Source organism: Pristiophorus japonicus, chromosome 16, assembly GCF_044704955.1.
Source record: "Pristiophorus japonicus isolate sPriJap1 chromosome 16, sPriJap1.hap1, whole genome shotgun sequence".
Lineage (NCBI taxonomy): Eukaryota > Metazoa > Chordata > Chondrichthyes > Pristiophoridae > Pristiophorus > Pristiophorus japonicus.
The window spans coordinates 31,213,738-31,232,401 of record NC_091992.1 but is presented as its reverse complement, the minus strand read 5'-3'; the positions used below and the strand labels follow the sequence as shown (position 1 = coordinate 31,232,401).

General features: G+C 46.0%; 1 protein-coding gene across 4 annotated transcripts in view; it reads right to left on the bottom strand.

Moving 5' to 3' along the window:
* The window catches only part of LOC139226422 (rab effector Noc2-like), a 300,066-nt gene that overhangs the window by 156,298 nt on the left and 125,104 nt on the right, over window positions 1-18,664 (bottom strand). For 3 of the 4 annotated variants that reach the window (XM_070857183.1, XM_070857186.1, XM_070857184.1), the window contains exons 2-4: window positions 15,800-15,966; window positions 13,037-13,125; window positions 3,589-3,732 (exon numbers count right to left, since the gene is read on the bottom strand). In XM_070857183.1, coding sequence (XP_070713284.1) covers window positions 3,589-3,732; window positions 13,037-13,113 — 221 coding nt within the window. In that variant the 5' untranslated portion in view covers window positions 13,114-13,125; window positions 15,800-15,966. The remainder of the gene's footprint in view (window positions 1-3,588; window positions 3,733-13,036; window positions 13,126-15,799; window positions 15,967-18,664) is intronic. The other variant, XM_070857185.1, reaches the window with a different exon arrangement.

Sequence of the window (18,664 nt, the reverse complement as noted above, 5' to 3'; positions counted from 1 at the left end):
CACAGCACTGCCCCCAGTCATCAAGATCCACGGTGTGGCCCTGGACAACGTGGACCATTTCCCATATCTCGGGAGCCTCTCATCAACAAGAGCAGACAGTGACGATGAGATTCAACACTGCCTCCAGAGCGCCAGTGCAGCCTTCGGCCGCCTGAGGAAAAGTGTTATTTGAAGACCAGGCCCTCAAAACTGCCACCAAGCTCATGGTCTACAGGACTATAATAATACCCGTCCTTCTGTATGGCTCAGAGACATGGACCATGTACAGGAGGACACCTCAAGTTGCTGGAGAAATACCACCGACGATGTCTCCGCAAGATCCTACAAATCCTCTGGGAAGACAGGCGCACCAACATTAGCGTCCTCAACCAGGCCCAACATCCCCAGCACTGAAGCACTGACCACACTTGATCAGCTCCGCTGGGCAGGCCACATCATTTGCATGCCCGACACAAGACTCCCAAAGCAAGTGCTCTACTCTGAACTCCTTCACGGCAAACGAGCCAAAGGTGGGCAGAGGAAACGTTACAAGGTCACCCTCAAAGCCTCCCTGATAAAGTGCAACATCCCCACTGACACCTGGGAGTCCCTGGCCAAAGAATCACCGAGAGCATGGAAAGAGTGTGTGGCAAAACTGTCCCACCCACCCTTTCCCCGCAACGACTATCTGTCCCACCTGTGACAGGGACTGTGGCTCTCGTATTGGACTGTTCAGCCCCCTAAGAACTCATTTTAAGAGTGGAAGCAAGTCTTCCTCGATTCCGAGAGACTGCCTATGATGATGATGATTGCACAGGACAGTGGACAGAGGAGAAGGAACAAGCAGGGAAGGAGATAACAAGATGGAAGTGCTGAGGGAGGAAGTTTATAGAGGGGATAATGGCAGAAGAGCAGCTGTTGATGATGGAGCAGGAAATGAGAAGATGGTTGTTGTTAGAAAAGTAGAAGTTTCACCAAATAACAAATTGTTTCATTTTGGTTAAACAATATGGTTACGGAAAGCTAAAGTTTTGTTTTACTACCTACAATGAAACCATTTAATTCAGGTTCAGATACGCCTTCACAAATAACTTAATTCGTACCTGGGTTCAAAAATTCCCTGGATTTTTGTCCATCACTTCAGTATTTTGTTTTATGCATTTCACATGCTAAACACATTTTCAGTCTGTGTTCTTAGTGTTGGTTCTACACCACCTTCTCCAGCAGATGGCGGCATGAATCCAGCTCTGAAGATAGGGTTCATTTGAGCTTCAACCTTGTCATTTGCTTCAAGTCGTTACAAAATTGGCAGTTACTTACAACTTCGAAGCTTATGCCCTGGAACTATCAAAGCGTTTGATACAAGTTTGCTCCTCAAGAATAATTATGGTTTTTGCGGTGCATATAAATGAACCCGAACAATCGTAAATTTTTTGTACTCGTATGTAGCATATCTGGCTCCTGACCTTTATCTGTTTTTCCTCCCCCTCTTCATTGTAATCAATGCTATAAAAGGACACACTGTTCACATTGACGAAGGGACCACGTTAAATTGATGCCGGCAGCTCATTGTCATGCAGCCAGCACTACCCACGCTGTTCACTGGTTCTGCACCTGCTGGTAGGTGGGAGGGGGCGGGGAAGAAAATTTGGCTTGACTGACGCCACTTTAAGGCAACCAACACCTTTTCAAGGGGACTCTGGCTGCAGACAGCAGGGAATGCTTGCAAGGAAAGAAATGGCTGCAAGAGGTCTAGAGAGGGCACCTAGGAAGCACTGGACAGGAAGAGCAAGATCCTCTTTCCCGGGGGGGGAGGGGGGGGCACAGTGGGAAGCAGTCACAGAGAGGGTTAACGCCACGAGCTTAGTTCCCAAGACATGGCTGCAAAACCGAAAGAAGTTCAATGACCTCACCAGAAGGGTAGAGTGAAAGTAGACAAATATTTTCAATGGAGGGGGAAGAGGAAGACATGATAAATTCTCAATTTTGCTGATCATGGACTCTTTTCAAATTGACCATAAACTTATTCTAAAGCAGCTGCAGATCCATCTGTAGTCTTGCTCCTTCCACTGGCATTACTTAGAATTACAGCACAGAAACACGCCATTCAGCCCAACTGGTCTATGCCAGTGTTTAAAAGGACTTGCAATTATATAATTATATAGTGCTTTTCACCAGGCGTCGCAAAGCACTTCACAGCCAATGAAATACCTTTGGAGTGGAGTCACTGTTGTAATGTAAGAAACGCAGGAGCCAATTTGTGCACAGCAAGCTCCCACAAACAGCAATGTGATAATGAGCAGATAATTTGGGGGGGCGGGGGGGTTGTTATGTTGATTGAGGGATAAATATTGGTCAGGACACCGGGGATAACTCCTCTGCTCTTCTTCGAAATAGTGCCCTGGGACCTTTTATGTCCACTTGAGAGGGCCTCGGTTTATGCTCCACAAGTTCCTCTCGCCCTACTTCCTGTAACCCTATCAGCATTACCTCCGATTCCTTTCTCCCTCATGTGCTTATCAAGCTACCCTTTAATGGAATTATGCTATTTGTCTCAATGGTTCCATTTGGTAGCAAATTGCGCATACTAACCCTCCAGGTAAAGAAGTTTCTCCTGAATTCTTTATTGGATTTATTGGTAACTATCTTATATTAATTGCCCCAGTTTTGGATTACCCCACAAGTGACATCTTCGCTATGTCTATCCTATCCTATCAACCCCTTCATAATTTTAAAGAATAATTTTAAGTAACCCCTCAAGCTCCTCCTCTCGCTCTCTCGGAAAGCGCCCCAGCCTGTCCATCTTTCCTGATGGTTATAAACCTCTTAGTTTTGGTATCAGCCTTGTAAAAAAAAAAAAAATGTGCACCTTCTCCACTGCCTCTATTTCCTTTTTGTAATAGGGAGACCAGAACTGTGCACAGTATTCCAAGTGTAGTCCAAGCAAGGTTCTATACAAGTTTAACATAACTTCTCAAGCTTTTGAATTCGAATTGTCTAGTAATGAACCCCAGTGCTTTGTTTGCAATTTCTTTTAATGGATGTTTTAAACCCATGTTGCTACTTTTAAGGATTTGTGAGTCTGTGCCACCTTTGGACTTTTATTTTTCAAGGATTATGCAGCCTCCTTAGCCCTCCTACTAAAATGCACCACCTCACACATATCCAGCTGGAGATTCATTTGGTATTTACATGACCACTCTGCAAGTTTATCATCTTGTATTTTGTCACAATATTGACTATACATCCCCCCGCCCCCCAATTTGCTATCAATCATTTATGTAAATGATAGACAATGATTCAGTGTCCAACATGTCCCTGGGGTTGAAAATAGCACGGAACCCTTCCACACCAACTTCTGAATATGATAATGAAGCACCAGCTTGATTTCCAGCACACGCGTCTGCCCTGTTTTTTTGTTTAATTGGTTGGCTTCCTTTATAGTGACATTTTTGGGTGCCATTCAGGAAACAGTGCGAGGCGTATCATATCAGATGTCCTGCCACATCATGGTGGTTTTACCACAAAACAGAGTGACAGGGCGATGTTACTAGATTGTTTAAACAATAATGACTGTAAATGTATTTTGTTAAAAAGATTTTGGCATACCCAACCCGTTTCTGTTCCATCAGCTCCAGTCCCTCTGCTTTTTTGATGACATTGAGGATCATTTCAACTTCATTCTTCGTTAGCATCTGATTTTGCCGCTGTTTGTCTGTCTCATTGGTGTGTACAGACCAGCCAGTTTTGAGCCTATTGCAAAGAGATCACACAGTTTGTTTCTTTTTTTCCCAACAAACACACAAATAAATCAATCAGGAGAGCAGCGAAGCCTAAGCTACTGACGTCTTCACAAACATAGCCAGATCACATATCCAGTTGAGGGTGTTTTGCAGTTGCAGAGAAAACCCCTTCCATGCTCAGATGACTTTACCAAATCTAAAATCCAATCCTCCAGGAGGCCAAGTGTGAACAGTAACCGTGACTGGGATTGAACTCAAGTCTCCCCCACTAGCTTTGTAGTACAGGTATTGTAGCTGGAAAAAAAAACTAATGTCTAGTTTTTCAGACAGAAGTTATATATGTGCAATAAAGTCATATTTTAGTCAGCACCACTCTTTTCCAAATTTGGTTTAACCGCTCCTTTTGATATTCCTTGTTGATGTTGAAAACATCAAGTATTCTTAAAATATTACTTTAAAAAATTGATTTGAATTTCTTCTCTTTCCATAAATGGTGAATTAGTACATCATTTTAGGCAGACACTGATGTGGTTTGGTTGGGCTGTGGAAGGGAGGTTTGTAGATGGCAGTGTAGTAAGAGAGGGGTCCTGGAGTTTGAGTGTGATGGGATGGGAATGTGAAAGTGGTGGGAGGGGTTTTCTGGGGTGCGATGGAGTGGTTGCAGAAGATAGGAACACTGCGGAGAGGGGATACTGAGAACAAGGGGATGTGATTGTGAAATGCCATTGAGAAAACTGATAGCTTTGAATACAGTTCTATGGCCAGAAACAGGCCATGAAATTATAAAATGATTACTGCTCTTTTATTATCTTAGTAAAAGTGTAAAGTGTTTTTAAAAAAAAATGAAAACTGGTTTCCAGGTTCGGGTCAGGAAGTTGTAGGCGCTTGCTTGAGGGTAGGTCAGCAGTGGGTGAAAAGGTATGGGTATTCAATGTAGGAGTCATGAAAAACAGCAGGAGAGCATGAATGGGGGAAAGTAATTGTTGCTCAGGGCAGCTAGGAACAAAAGCAAGAGCAAGGGGAGGATGTGGCTGTAAGTTTACATCAGTTCAACTCCTCCCCAAACAAGTTTAACAAGAGAGCATCCCCAGTAGTGTATAATCCAGTTGTATTATAATTGCCAACTCTAAGTTGATGACTTGAATCAGGTTCATTAGGCAGCCCTACTAAATGGGGCCATTATCAACACGCAAGAAAAATGTGTTGCCTTCAAAACTATCCAAATGCAAAAGGAAGTCGTGTGTGTCATTGTAGAGTTTAAGGCCCGAAGTTTCCACATGATTTGCTCCTGATTTTTTAGGAGCAACTGGTGTAGAAAGGAGTATCTTAGAAATCGGAATTCTCCACATTTAGTTTTCTGCAGTTCTAGTCAGGTAGAACAGTTTCACTTTGGAACAGAATTTTTTTTTCAAAAGGTGGCGTGTCCGGCCACTGACGCCTGATTTCAAAGTTTCCACAGTGAAAACGTACTCCAAACTAACTTAGAATAGAGTAAGTGAAGATTTTTGTAGGCTTGAAAAAACCTTGTCTACACATTAAAAAATCAGGCGCAGGTTACAAATTAGGCGTCGGGAACGAGGGGGGGGGGGGGAAGGGAAGTCATTAAATTCTACAATAAATCCTTAGTTATACTTAAACAAATATTATGCAAATAAATCCAACCTGAATAAAAATTTATAAGCAAAGAAAAGATTAAATAAACCATGTTCCTACCTGTGTGAAAGTGCTTCAGGCAGGCCTTTCAGGCAGCGGTTTGCCGTCGGGACCAAAGGCTGAACGGGACGGGCCCGAGACTTCGGGCAGGGCCCGTCCCCAGCACCAGATTTACAGGTAGGTGGCGTTGGGTCGGGTCGGGTCGGGTCGGGAGGGAGGGAGAGAGGAGGTCAGGTCGGGGAGGGAGGGAGGGAGGGAGGGGGAGAGGGAGGGAGGGAGAGGTCAGGTCAGGGAGAGGGAGGTCAGGTCGGATCCACTCCGGGGGCGGGGGTGGGAGTCGGGTCGGGTCCAGTCCAGTCAGGGGGGGGGGGGTGGGTGGGGAGAGCAGGTGCGGGAGCGGGAGTCGGGTCGGGTTGGGTCGGGTCCAGTCGGGAGGGAGCGGGAGTCGGGTCGGGTCCAGTCCCGGGGGGGGGAGCGGGTGCGACAGCGGGAGTCGGGTCGGGTCGGGTCCAGTCGGGGGGGAGCGGGAAGTGGGAGTCAGGTCGGGTAGGGTCCAGTCGGGGGTGGGGTTGGAGAGCGGGTGCAGGAGTTGGGTCGGGTCGGGTCCAGTCGGGGGGGAGCGGTAGCGGGAGTCGGGTCGGGTCCAGTCCGGGGGGGGGGGGGGGGGCGGGAGCAGGAGTCAAATCGGGTCGGGTCCAGTCGGGGGGAGCGGGAGTCGGGTCAGGTCCAGTCGGGGGGGAGCGGGAAGCGTGAGTTGGGTCGGGTCCAGTCGGGGGGGAGCAGGAGCGGGGGTCGGGTCGGGTCCAGACGGGGGGGAGCGGGAGCGGGAGCGGGAGTCGGGTCGGGTCGGGTCAGTCGGGGGGGAGCGGGAGCGGGAGTCAGGTCGGGTCCAGTCGGGGGGGAGCGGGAGTCGGGTCAGGTCGGGTCCAGTCGGGGGGGAGCGGGAGCGGGAGTCGGGTCGGGTCGGGTCCAGTCGGGGGGGAGCGGGAGCAGGAGTCGGGTCGGGTCGGGTCCAGTCGGGGGGGAGCGGGAGCGGGAGTCGGGTCGGGTCCAGTCGGGGGGAAGCGGGAGTGGGAGTCGGATTGGGTCGGGTCCAGTCGGGGGGGAGCAGGAAGCGGAAGCCGAGTCGGGTCGGGAAGAAGCAGGAGCTGGCCGTGGGAGGAGCCTTATTCACGCAGCCCCAGTGAGGCCATTCGGCCAGGGCTGGGGGCTGTGTGATTCGGGCCCCTCCCACACAGTTTCGGGCGCCTGGAGCTACTGCCCTTGTGTGCCCACTGTAGCGCGCATGTGCAGAGGTCCCGGCACTGTTTTCAGCGCAGGGACCTGGCTCCGCCCCCTACAGCTCCTGCTGCGCTGCGCTGAGGGACAGAGGATCTGCAGAGAGGTGGAGAATACGGAGGGCTTTTTTAGGCGCACTTTGTGGCGCGAAAAACGGGCGTCCAGGTCGGGACTGCGCCGTTCTAGGCGCGGCTCGAAACTTGGGCCCAAAAGGAGGGCATTTAGTAAAACAGAGTCAAATTAGACAACGGGTCTTGTGCAAGAGCAAAAATAGGCTTCCACGCTTAAAGAAAAAGCAATAAAAACCGAAAATGCTAGAAATTTCAGTGGGTCAGGCAGCATCTGTGGAGAGAAAAACAGAGTTAACGTTTTGGGTTGACGACCCTTCGTCAGAACTTCGAGGGTCATCGACCTGAAATGTTAACTGTTTTTCTTTCCACAGATGCTGCCTGACCCGTTGAGATTTCAAGTATTTTCTGTTTTTATTTCAGATTCCAGTATCCGCAGTATTTTGCTTTTGTATTAAAGAAAAATCAGTTCTGAGGATAATAGGGATAGGTATCAATCTCAGCCAAGGCAACAAAAGCTGCTACCAGAGCAGCTAAATGGAGAATGGAGAAGATGATTGCGAATAGCTGTGAGAACAATGACAGTGCTTTTCAGCTATGTTAGGAGTCAGAGGGCTATTGAAGGGTTTCTCTGAGTAGATTCAGGAAGACTCCCAGGATATGGTAGAAGTTTTAAATGGCTACTTTGGATCAGTCTTCACTATAGAAAACAATGTTGAATTACCAATAATATATCAGGCCAGAATTTTCAGTGGGCATGACGGCGTATTCTTAGAGTCTTAGAGCCTTTGAAATGGACGGCAAGTCTGGGATTTTGCGCATGCAGAAAATCCAAAACTTGTGATTTGTCAAATTACGCCTCGACAGATGATCCGCACCGCCTTGGAAATCCCAATTGCTGGTGCAGAGTTGGGCTATTTGCCCACCAATTGCGTACCAAAATATTACGGTTGATGCAAATAGGCACATGGCCTGCATCAGCATAAGGCAATTAGATAGAGACAGTTACTCATTCTATTAGCTCCAGAATGTGATGTGATGAATTGTAATACTGTTTGGGCTCTGTTGTATTTATGTTTATATCACCTGTCCATGTTATTTTATATGAAATTTCACAGAGCTTGAACGATATATCAGAACTCTAATTCTTCAATTAGATTTACGAGTTAATTCCCAAATAATTTTTTAGGTTGGTTTGAGAGCGAGAGAGAGAGACTGATTCATTTTGGAACTACAGTTTACCCGGATACAAATGTAACGGAATTTAAAACATTGCAAGATTCGGGACAAAATCAGTTAGCGTGAATGTGGAGGAGTTGTGTTTTGTGTGTGTTTCCGTGTGTGAGTCTCTGTATAGACACATGTGCAGCACCAGCGACTGCGGCCAATTGTATTGACCTCGGGAACACGAAGTGAACGATTTTCAGGAGAAATGAATTCCAACTGATCGCTTGGTTAAGGGGCCCACACGGGAATTCCGCTAAAGAGTGGCTGGGTGAAGCTGACTGATCTCTGCGGACAGCATCAGTTTGGATCCATGAGTGAAGAGCTCATGGTTCTTTGTCATGTCCCGTCAGTGTGAGAAGTGGCATGCTGTGAACACAGGGCAGGAGTGTGTTGGTGGGTGAGATATGAGTGGGATAGTTGTGTTGGAATGTCCAATAGTCACCGGCGAATGAAGAAAGTCCGATAAAACTCTCAAAATGGACGACAGAACCCAGTCAAACAGTTCGGGATTGGCCATCCGGACTCAGAAACTGAAGGGGTGGAATGGACACCCAATGAATGGAGGAAGAGTTACAGACAAATAATAATTGAACGCACAGCCCGAACATAGAAACATAGAAAATAGGTGCAGGAGTAGGCCATTCAGCCCTTCTAGCCTGCACCGCCATTCAATGAGTTCATGACTGAACATGAAACTTCAGTACCACTTTCCTGCTTTCACGCCATACCCCTTGATCCCCCGAGTAGTGAGGACTTCATCTAACTCCCTTTTGAATATATTTAGTGAATTGGCCTCAAAAACGTTCTGTGGTTGAGAATTACACAGGTTCACCACTCTCTGGGTGAAGAAGTTTCTCCTCATCTCGGTCCTAAATGGCTTACCCCTTATCCTTAGACTGTGACCCCTGATTCTGGACTTCCCCAACATTGGGAACATTCTTCCTGCATCCAACCTGTCCAAACCCGTCAGAATTTTAAACGTTTCTATGAGGTCCCCTCTCACTCTTCTGAATACAAGCCCAGTTGATCCAGTCTTTCTTGTTAGGTCAGTCCCACCATCCCGGGAATCAGTCTGGTGAATCTTCGCTGCACTCCCTCAATAGCAAGAATGTCCTTCCTCAAGTTAGGAGACCAAAACTGTACACAATACTCCAGGTGTGGCCTCACCAATGGCCTGTACAACTGTAGCAACACCTCCCTGCCCCTGTACTCAAATCCCCTCGCTATGAAGGCCAACATGCCATTTGCTTTCTTAACCGCCTGCTGTACCTGCATGCCAACCTTCAATGACTGATGTACCATGACACCCAGGTCTCGTTGCACCTTCCCTTTTCCTAATCTGTCACCATTCAGATAATAGTCTGTCTCTCTGTTTTTACCACCAAAGTGGATAACCTCACATTTATCCACATTATACTTCATCTGCCACGCATTTGCCCACTCACCTAACCTATCCAAGTCACTCTGCAGCCTCATAGCATCCTCCTCGCAGCTCACACTGCCACCCAACTTAGTGTCATCCGCAAATTTGGAGATACTACATTTAATCCCCTCGTCTAAATCATTAATGTACAATGTAAACAGCTGGGGCCCCAGCACAGAACATTGCGGTACCCCACTAGTCACCGCCTACCATTCTGAAAAGTACCCATTTACTCCTACTCTTTGCTTCCTGTCTGACAACCAGTTCTCAATCCACGTCAGCACACTACCCCCAATCCCATGTGCTTTAACTTTGCACATTAATCTCCTGTGTGGGACCTTGTCGAAAGCCTTCTGAAAGTCCAAATATACCACATCAACTGGTTCTCCTTTGTCCACTTTACTGGAAACATCCTCAAAAAATTCCAGAAGATTTGTCAAGCATGATCTCCCTTTCACAAATCCATGCTGACTTGGACCTATCATGTCACCATTTTCCAAATGCGCTGCTATGACATCCTTAATAATTGATTCCATCATTTTACCCACTACTGAGGTCAGGCTGACCGGTCTATAATTCCCTGCTTTCTCTCTCCCTCCTTTTTTAAAAAGTGGGGTTACATTGGCTACCCTCCACTCGATAAGAACTGATCCAGAGTCAATGGAATGTTGGAAAATGACTGTCAATGCATCCGCTATTTCCAAGGCCACCTCCTTAAGTACTCTGGGATGCAGTCCATCAGGCCCTGGGGATTTATCGGCCTTCAAACCCATCAATTTCCCCAACACAATTTCCCGACTAATAAAGATTTCCCTCAGTTCCTCCTCCTTACTAGACCCTCTGCCCCCTTTTATATCCGGAAGGTTGTTTGTGTCCTCCTTAGTGAATACTGAACCAAAGTACTTGTTCAATTGGTCTGCCATTTCTTTGTTCCCCGTTATGACTTCCCCTGATTCTGACTGCAGGGGACCTACATTTGTCTTTACTAACCTTTTTCTCTTTACATATCTATAGAAACTTTTGCAATCCGCCTTAATGTTCCCTGCAAGCTTCTTCTCGTACTCCATGTTCCCTGCCCTAATCAAACCCTTTGTCCTCCTTTGCTGAGTTCTAAATTTCTCCCAGTCCCCAGATTCGCTGCTATTTCTGGCCAATTTGTATGCCACTTCCTTGGCTTTAATACTATCCCTGATTTCCCTAGATAGCCACGGTTGAGCCACCTTCCCTTTTTTATTTTTAGGCCAGACAGGAATGTACAATTTTTGTAATTCATCCATGCGGTCTCTAAATGTCTGCCATTGCCCATCCACTGTCAACCCCTTAAGTATCATTCGCCAATCTATCTTAGCCAACAGTTCAATTAAACTTTCTGTTCCATTGTTGCAGTTAGTAAATTCGCCCCATTGGAAAATTTGTTTCCCCAAAGTTGCTGAATCCCCAAACAATCCGGGTAAACAAGAGTTGAAATGCATTCGGTGAAATGCAATGTAAAGAAAGTTACCAGTGTTGAAGGTGGGCACTTTCCCTTCAGTGTACTGATTGGAGCACCAGGCCCATGTGATCCTTGGTGCGTTTCCGCACACGCTGCACCCCTGCGATCCGTGGGCCATTAGGCTGCCCTCGAGTTGAGAAGGAAGCAATTTGTAACTTTGATAACTGCTGTTGCAGTGTTTGGGAGGCGACAACGCGTTCAAGGTCTTTGGAGAGGAAAGGGAGTTTGGAGATGAGGTGTTAGTTTGCAAGGACTAGTTTGCAGGGTCAGAGAGCAAGTTCACAAAGGAAGGCCCCCAATTGGGCAAGTTCGCATTCTAATCGGATGCCGGCAGCGTAAACCGTCGGTAAGCCGCAGACCACAAAATCTGCCCCATCGTCGATGACAAAGTTGAAAGTGTCAATGTGAATGTGGATTTAGCCCTGGCTAGAATAAAGGGTTTCAAAACTGATTGTATGCTGTCAGGACCGGCAGCCCAACCAAGGGTGCTCAAAGAAATGGGAGCTTCACTAGGTCATCTACTTGCTCATATATTTGACAGCTCACAAGGATGTTGGATTGTTTCCATGGACTGGAGAAAGGACCATGTGGTGGCAATATTTTATAAGGGCAATAAGTCAGAACCAGGGAATTACAAGTCCATTAGCTTGACTTGCTAGAAGGGATCATTAAAAATACTCGGTATGACACTTTGGCTCCCCCTTGCCCTACCCCTGAACTCGCATCCATCTTTACTTTCTCTCCGATCTCCCCTCATGCCCTCTCCGAGCTCACCTTGTCCACGAAACCAACCTCCTGCTCCCTTGACACTATTCCCACCAAACTCCTGGCCCCCCCATGTTAGCGGTTATTGTTAACAATTCACTCTCCTTAGGTACTGTCCCCCTCCCCTTCAGTTCTGCTGTCATCACCCCTCATCCAAAAAACCCAATCATTACCCCTCAGTCCTTGCAAACTAACACCCCATCTCCAACCTCCCTTTCCTCTCCAAAGTCCTTGAGTGCGTTGTCGCCTCCCAAACACTGCAACAGCAGTTATCAAAATTACAAATTACTTCCTTCTCAACTGGTCTGCAACCTTTGACACAGTTGACCACACCATCCTCCTCCAACAACACTCCTGTCATTCAGTTGGGTGAGACTGCGCTCGCTTGGTTCCATTCCTATATATCCAGTCATAGCCAGAGAAACCCCTGCAATGGTTTCTCTTCCTACTCCCTCACCAATACCTCTGAAATCCCCCAACGATATATACCTGGACCCCCATTCTATTTCTCACCTATCTGCTGCCCCTCAAGTAACATCAGGTTCCACATGTACACTGACAACACCCAGCTCGAACTTCCCACCAGCCCCCTCAACCCCTCTGCTGCTTCTGTTTTGTCCAACATCCAGTATTGGATGAGCAGAAAAGCCCAACTTTTTTTTTTGCATCTCTCAGGAAATTGCATGGTTGGCTGATGGGGGGGGGGGGGGGGGGGGAGGGGAGGTAGTCCATGATGAGCGTAAATTGCATCATGTCAGTATAGAACAGGTTTGATAGACCTGTCTGTTCGTCGTCATCATTTCCATGTGTTGCCATATTCATAGTTCACACTTTAATAGAGGATTCCCCTCCAAGCTCAGTGTTGAGAAGCAAGTAGCATGTTTGGTTGTATTGCCCAGATGATCACTTGAGGAAATTCCAAAAGTCAGTCACAAATGCAGTTTTAAAAAAATATAAATCCAAGCTCCGTTGGCAGGGGCAGCAAGGGAGAAGGAGAAAAGGTTACCGGCAGAAAGGAAATGGGCAGCACAGAAAAGGCAGCCAGTAGCGGGGAGTGGAGAGGTGCAGCAGGGGCCTCCATCAAGTAATAGGCCCAATTTTTATCGGTCTGAAGGTGGTCAGGCATTACCAGAGCACCAATAAGCAAATGTAATGGCTCTTCAAGTGACACACTTTCAAGAGTAACATATATTTTCCCTGCAGACTACGTGACAAATGCAAGATGCAAGATGCAAGAATTTTTTTTTTTAAATCAAGTAGACATCCCAGATAGCATAACATTCAAAAGAGAAAATCCTAAAAGTATGTTTCCTACCAAAATATTTAGACATAAACAAATAGCACACAAAAGTATTTTCAAACTTGTTTGAAATGTAAAATGTGGAATGTAATTTGCATAATTACTCACTTGGCTCGAAGGGCAAGTTGCCTGTCATTAGGACACACCCACTGATCTGTTCCACTTCCAAATATAGTGTCAGCCATGGCTTCTGCCTGCTGAGAATCATTATGGAGGAAAACGCAATTGTCAATATTTTGATAGTGCAAACAACCAGTACTTAATAACTAAATATGACTGTTTGTTTATTTAATATTCACATTTGTACTCAAATACTAGAATTCTTTATTAGGTATGGATGAATGTCAATCCAAACTCAAGTCGTGAGTTTAGCAAAATTAGATACCAAGGTAAAACCAAATATGGTCTTTAAACGGATTCCTGACTCTTGAACAGCCAACATTGGAGTTCAGATTTACCAGTTTAATTATAGAATATACTTAACAGGATTATTCAACAATAATTAGAAAGCATTCTATAAAACCATTGTATCTTGTCAACTAATTTCATTATGACCCTTATTTAGCATCAAAAATAATTTTCCAACTTAGCGCCCCTGACTGTCCCACTGGGAATGCACATTAGAAATTTGGGCACACAGCACATATCTGAATTTCTAATATATACTCCCCAAAGATGAACCAGGAGTGCAAGGTCTTCAGAAAACTCTTCAGCATAGAAATGGGAAATGCCGACTTAGTTCAATCTATCATCCACTTTATTTTCATCTGTCCCAACCCATGTTCTTTTACGTTTTGTTGCATCAGGAACTGACCCAAGTGTCTTTTGAACGTTTGAGTCAACCCAGATTTCTGCTACAGATTAATTCTGCAAGTCAACCCAAAAGGGGTAATTTTAAGAAATCATGCTCCCAATCCCTTTATTCTGAAATCTCGACTAACTTCATGGAGCATAAAGTTTCAGTGAAGAGCTTGGTGGTGGTTGTTAGCAGAAACAATGGAAAAGAAGAACTTCGACCAAAAAGCTCAGAACAGCAACTGGCTGTAAAAGATAAGTGAAGCTGTCTTAATGGATCAATAAGTTTATACAAGTTGTGCAGACCAGATTCGATCCCTGGTCCGCGCTAAGCCATCTAATCTCCGCAAGGGCAGTAGCAAGTACAGATGGTCTCCATGCCCTGAGGTCGGAGGATAAATCAGCCAAGGATCCTGCTCCTTGTTCGTTATCCAGTGGGCCCCCTTGGAAATGTGCATGTGCGTACATCAGGTGAGTGCAGGATTGGGCTCAGCTCCAATGCCTGCACAGGTGGGCAAGCTGCTGACATTCATTGTCATGGCTAACTGATGAATAATAGCTATTTGTCCAACAAACTGGATGGTGACTGGTGCCCATGGGATGATCAATGCCTCCACGAAAAGGGAAGAGAAGGGGAGGAGAGACCATAGCCAAGAGGAAAAGAGAAATAGGGATCAAAAATTATAAAAAATAAATTATGTCATTGCATTTAAGGCTGCAAGACACTTGAGGGCGCTCTAATGATGTTTATAAGCCACTAAACATTCATTCATATTTTTTTATCTTATCTAAAACCCTCAAGAACATGGCTGCCTCGTTATAAACTCCCAGATTTAACTATCTGTACACTGAGCAAATCGTGAATTTTCTATCAATAAATGTGATAACCAATTCTTTAACGGGTTAAAGATGGCATTAAAATCAGGGTGGTTACTGTAGAAACCATTTTGCTACAGTGCTGACTATTAATGGGTATTACATACATGGCTCTGACAAAAGGCGAGGGATTGTATTCCAGGCTCAGGAGTGCACTCGTATCATACCATAATGGTTTGTGTGTATACATAAAGGTTAAAACAGTATTTTACAGAATGATTACATCTGAACATTTTAAAGTAAAATCAACTGATGTTCAAAAAATATCATCCCTAATCTTCAAGAACAATCACAATAAAAGCGGGCATACATGAAACCACTGCTGACCTTTTCCATTGTGAAAATATTAGCACAGGTCACCATAGAAACAAAATCACACAAGGTTGTTGCAAACCTTGAAATATTGCTGAGCAAACAAAGCATTAATCAACAAGTATCGCAGACATTAAAGGAATATGCCAGCAAATGGCGTGATACCATCTTAAAATCTAAAACTAAGAGTTTATTATATATATATTCATAAATTAATGGGCCGGAATTTGAGGTGGGTAATCATCATCCTAGGCAGTCCCTCGAATCGAGGATGACTTGCTTCCACGTCAAAAAGTTCACAGGTGTTTCAATGAAGGACCTAAATTTCTCGGTCCCGAACTAAATCTTGAAGGGTGGAAGATGCCTGTGCGTGGATTTTTTTAATGTGTGGTGGCCATTGTGCACCAGCCACCACACGGGCTTGACAGAACTAGGTCTTGGTCCAGTGGCAAGGGTTAACCAAGATGACTGGAGACCAAGCTCTGCTGCATGGACCTCGTGCGCACATATATCGCAGAGTGGGCTGGCCCGTGCTGTCCCTGGGCCCCGATCACGTCCCTCTACAATCTCTCGCCGGTCCTTCGCCCCGACCTCGCCGCTCCTGCTGTACCTGCCCACGCTCCAATCACCGACCTGGATCTTGGTGACGTCCCTCTTCACTGCCGTTGCTCTCCTGCTCCAGCACGTGCTGCTCCCTGGAGTGGTACACTGCCACGCTGCTCCTTCTGCTCCCCGGCCTGCTCTGATGGTGCTCGCAGGCCAGGGGCCGCTCAGCCTGCTGGGCTAGGCCGCCATGCTTCTCTATCCGCTTAGTCCTTAATGGACTAATAAGGTGGGTTATAACAGCAAATGAACAGCGTTCGCTATTATTACCGCTTTGAAACTTACCAGTCTTCAGGATGTAGCACATGAGCATCTCAATGAGCGGCAGTTGGCGAGAGGCGGGAGCAGCGTCGGAGCGGCCTATAAAGGCCCAACGGGTGTTCCACAGGCAGCGGCAGTTGGTGAGAGGCGGGAGCAGCGTCGGAGCGGCCTATGAAGGCGGACTTGTACAGCTACAGCGGGGAGAGAAGGCAAAGAAGTAGAAAGGAATCAAAAAGTGACGTCACAGCCAAGGGGGTAAGTGATTGGCTGGTGATTGGAGAGTAGCTTTTCTTTTTATTTTTTATATCAGTAAGTAAACTGTAACATTGCTGTTACCAATTTAAGGGTATCTAAGGGATAAGGCATGGCAGGAGAGCTTGGTCACGTGTTATGCTCCTCCTGTACCATGTGGGAACTCAGGGACACTTCCGGTGTCCCTTACGACTACGTGTGTGAGAAGTGTATCCGCCTCCATCTCCTGACGGTCCGCGTTGCAGATTTGGAGCTGAGGGTGGATTCACTCTGGAGCATCCACGATGCTGAGAATGACATAAGTGGCACATGTAGTGAGTTGGTCTTACCGCATGAGAAGGATCCACAGCCAGCTAGGAAATGGAAGGCCAACAGGAAGAGTAATACAAAGAAGGTAGTGCAGGGCTCCCATCTGGTCATCCCCCTGCAAAACAGATACACTGCTTTGAGTGCTGTTGAGGGAGATGACTCATCAGGGGAGAGCAGCAGCAGCCAAGTTCATGGCACCGTGGCTGGCTCTGATGTACAGGAGGGCATGAAAAAGAGTGGGAGAGCGATAGTGATAGGGGATTCAATCATAAGGGGAATAGATAGGCGTTTCTGCGGCCGCAACTGAGACTCCAGGATGGTATGTTGCCTCCCTGGTGCAAGGGTCAAGGATGTCTCCGAGCGAGTGCAGGACATTCTAAAAAGGGAGGGAGAACAGCCAGTTGTCGTGGTGCACATTGGTACCAACGACATAGGTAAAAAAAAGGGATGAGGTCCTACGAGACGAATTTAAGGAGCTAGGAGCTAAATTAAAAAGTAGAACCTCAAAAGTAGTAATCTCGGGATTGCTACCAGTGCCACGTGCTAGTCAGAGTAGGAATCGCAGGATAGCACAGATGAATACGTGGCTTGATCAGTGGTGCAGCAGGGAGGGATTCAAATTCGTGGGGCATTGGAACAGGTTCTGGGGGAGGTACAAACTGGACGGTCTGCACTTGGGCAGGACTGGAACCAATGTCCTAGGGGGAGTGTTTGCTAGTGCTGTTGGGGAGGAGTTAAACTAATATGGCAGGGGGATGGGAACCAATACAGGGAGACAGAGGGAAACAAAAAGGAGACAAAAACAAAAAAGACAGAAAAGAGATGAGTAAAAGTGGAGAGCAGAGAAACCAAAGGCAAGAAACCAAAAGGGCCACTGAATATAAAAGTGCTGCAGGAGGGGTCAAAACTAAAAATCATGGTTTAAAAACTAGGATGAAAACACTCTACCTAAATGCACGCAGCATTCGAAATAAAGTAAATGAGTTGACGGCACAAATCATTACAAATGGGTATGATTTGGTGGCCATTACAGAAACATGGTTGCAGGGTGGCCAAGACTTGGAATTAAACATACAGGGGTATCTGACGATTCAGAAAGATAGACAAGAAGGGAAAGGAGGTGGGGTAGCTCTGTTAATAAAAGATGATATCAGGGCAGTTGTGAGGGATGATATTGGCTTCAATGAACAAAATGTTGAATCATTGTGGGTGGAGATTAGAAATAGTAAGGGGAAAAAGTCACTGGTCAGCGTAGTTTATAGGCCCCCAAATAATAACTTCATGGTGGGGCGGACAATAATCAAGGGAATAATGGAGGCATGTGAAAAAGGAACGGCAGTAGTCATGGGGGATTTTAACCTACATATCGATTGGTCAAATCAAATCGCACGGGGTAGCCTGGAGGAGGAATTCATAGAATGCATACGGGATTGTTTCTTACTACAGTATGTAACAGAACCTACAAGGGAGCAAACCATCTTAGATCTGGTCCTGTGTAATGAGACAGGAAAAATAAACGATCTCCTCGTAAAAGATCCTCTCGGAATGAGTGATCACAATATGGTTGAATTTGTAATACAGATTGAGGATGAGGAAGTTGTGTCAGAAACGAGCGTACTATGCTTAAACAAAGGGGACTACAGTGGAATGAGGGCAGAGTTGGCTAAAGTAGACTGGAAACAAGGACTAAACGGTGGCACAATTGAGGAACAGTGGAGGACTTTTAAGGAGCTCTTTCATAGTGCGCAACAAAAATATATTCCAGTGAAAAAGAAGGGCGGCAAGAGAAGGGATAACCAGCCGTGGATAACCAAGGAAATAAAGGAAAGTATCAAATCAAAGACCAATGCATATAAGGTGGCCAAGGTTAGTGGGAAACTAGAGGATTGGGAAAATTTTAAGCAACAGCAAAGAATGACTAAAAAAGCAATAAAGAAAGGGAAGATAGATTACGAAGGTAAACTTGCGCAAAACATAAAAACAGATAATAAAAGCTTTTACAGATATATAAAACGGAAAAGAGTGACTAAAGTAAATGTTGGTCCCTTAGAAGATGAAAAGGGGGATTTAATAATGGGAAATGTGGAAATGGCCGAGACCTTAAACAATTATTTTGCTTCCGTCTTCACAGTGGAAGACACAAAAACCATGCCAAAATTTGCAGGCCACAGGAATGTGGGAAGGGAGGACCTTGAGACAATCACTATCACTAGGGGGGGTAGTGCTGGACAGGCTAATGGGACTGAAGGTAGACAAGTCCCCTGGTCCTGATGAAATGCATCCCAGGGTATTAAAAGAGATGGCGGAAGTTATAGCAGATGCATTCAT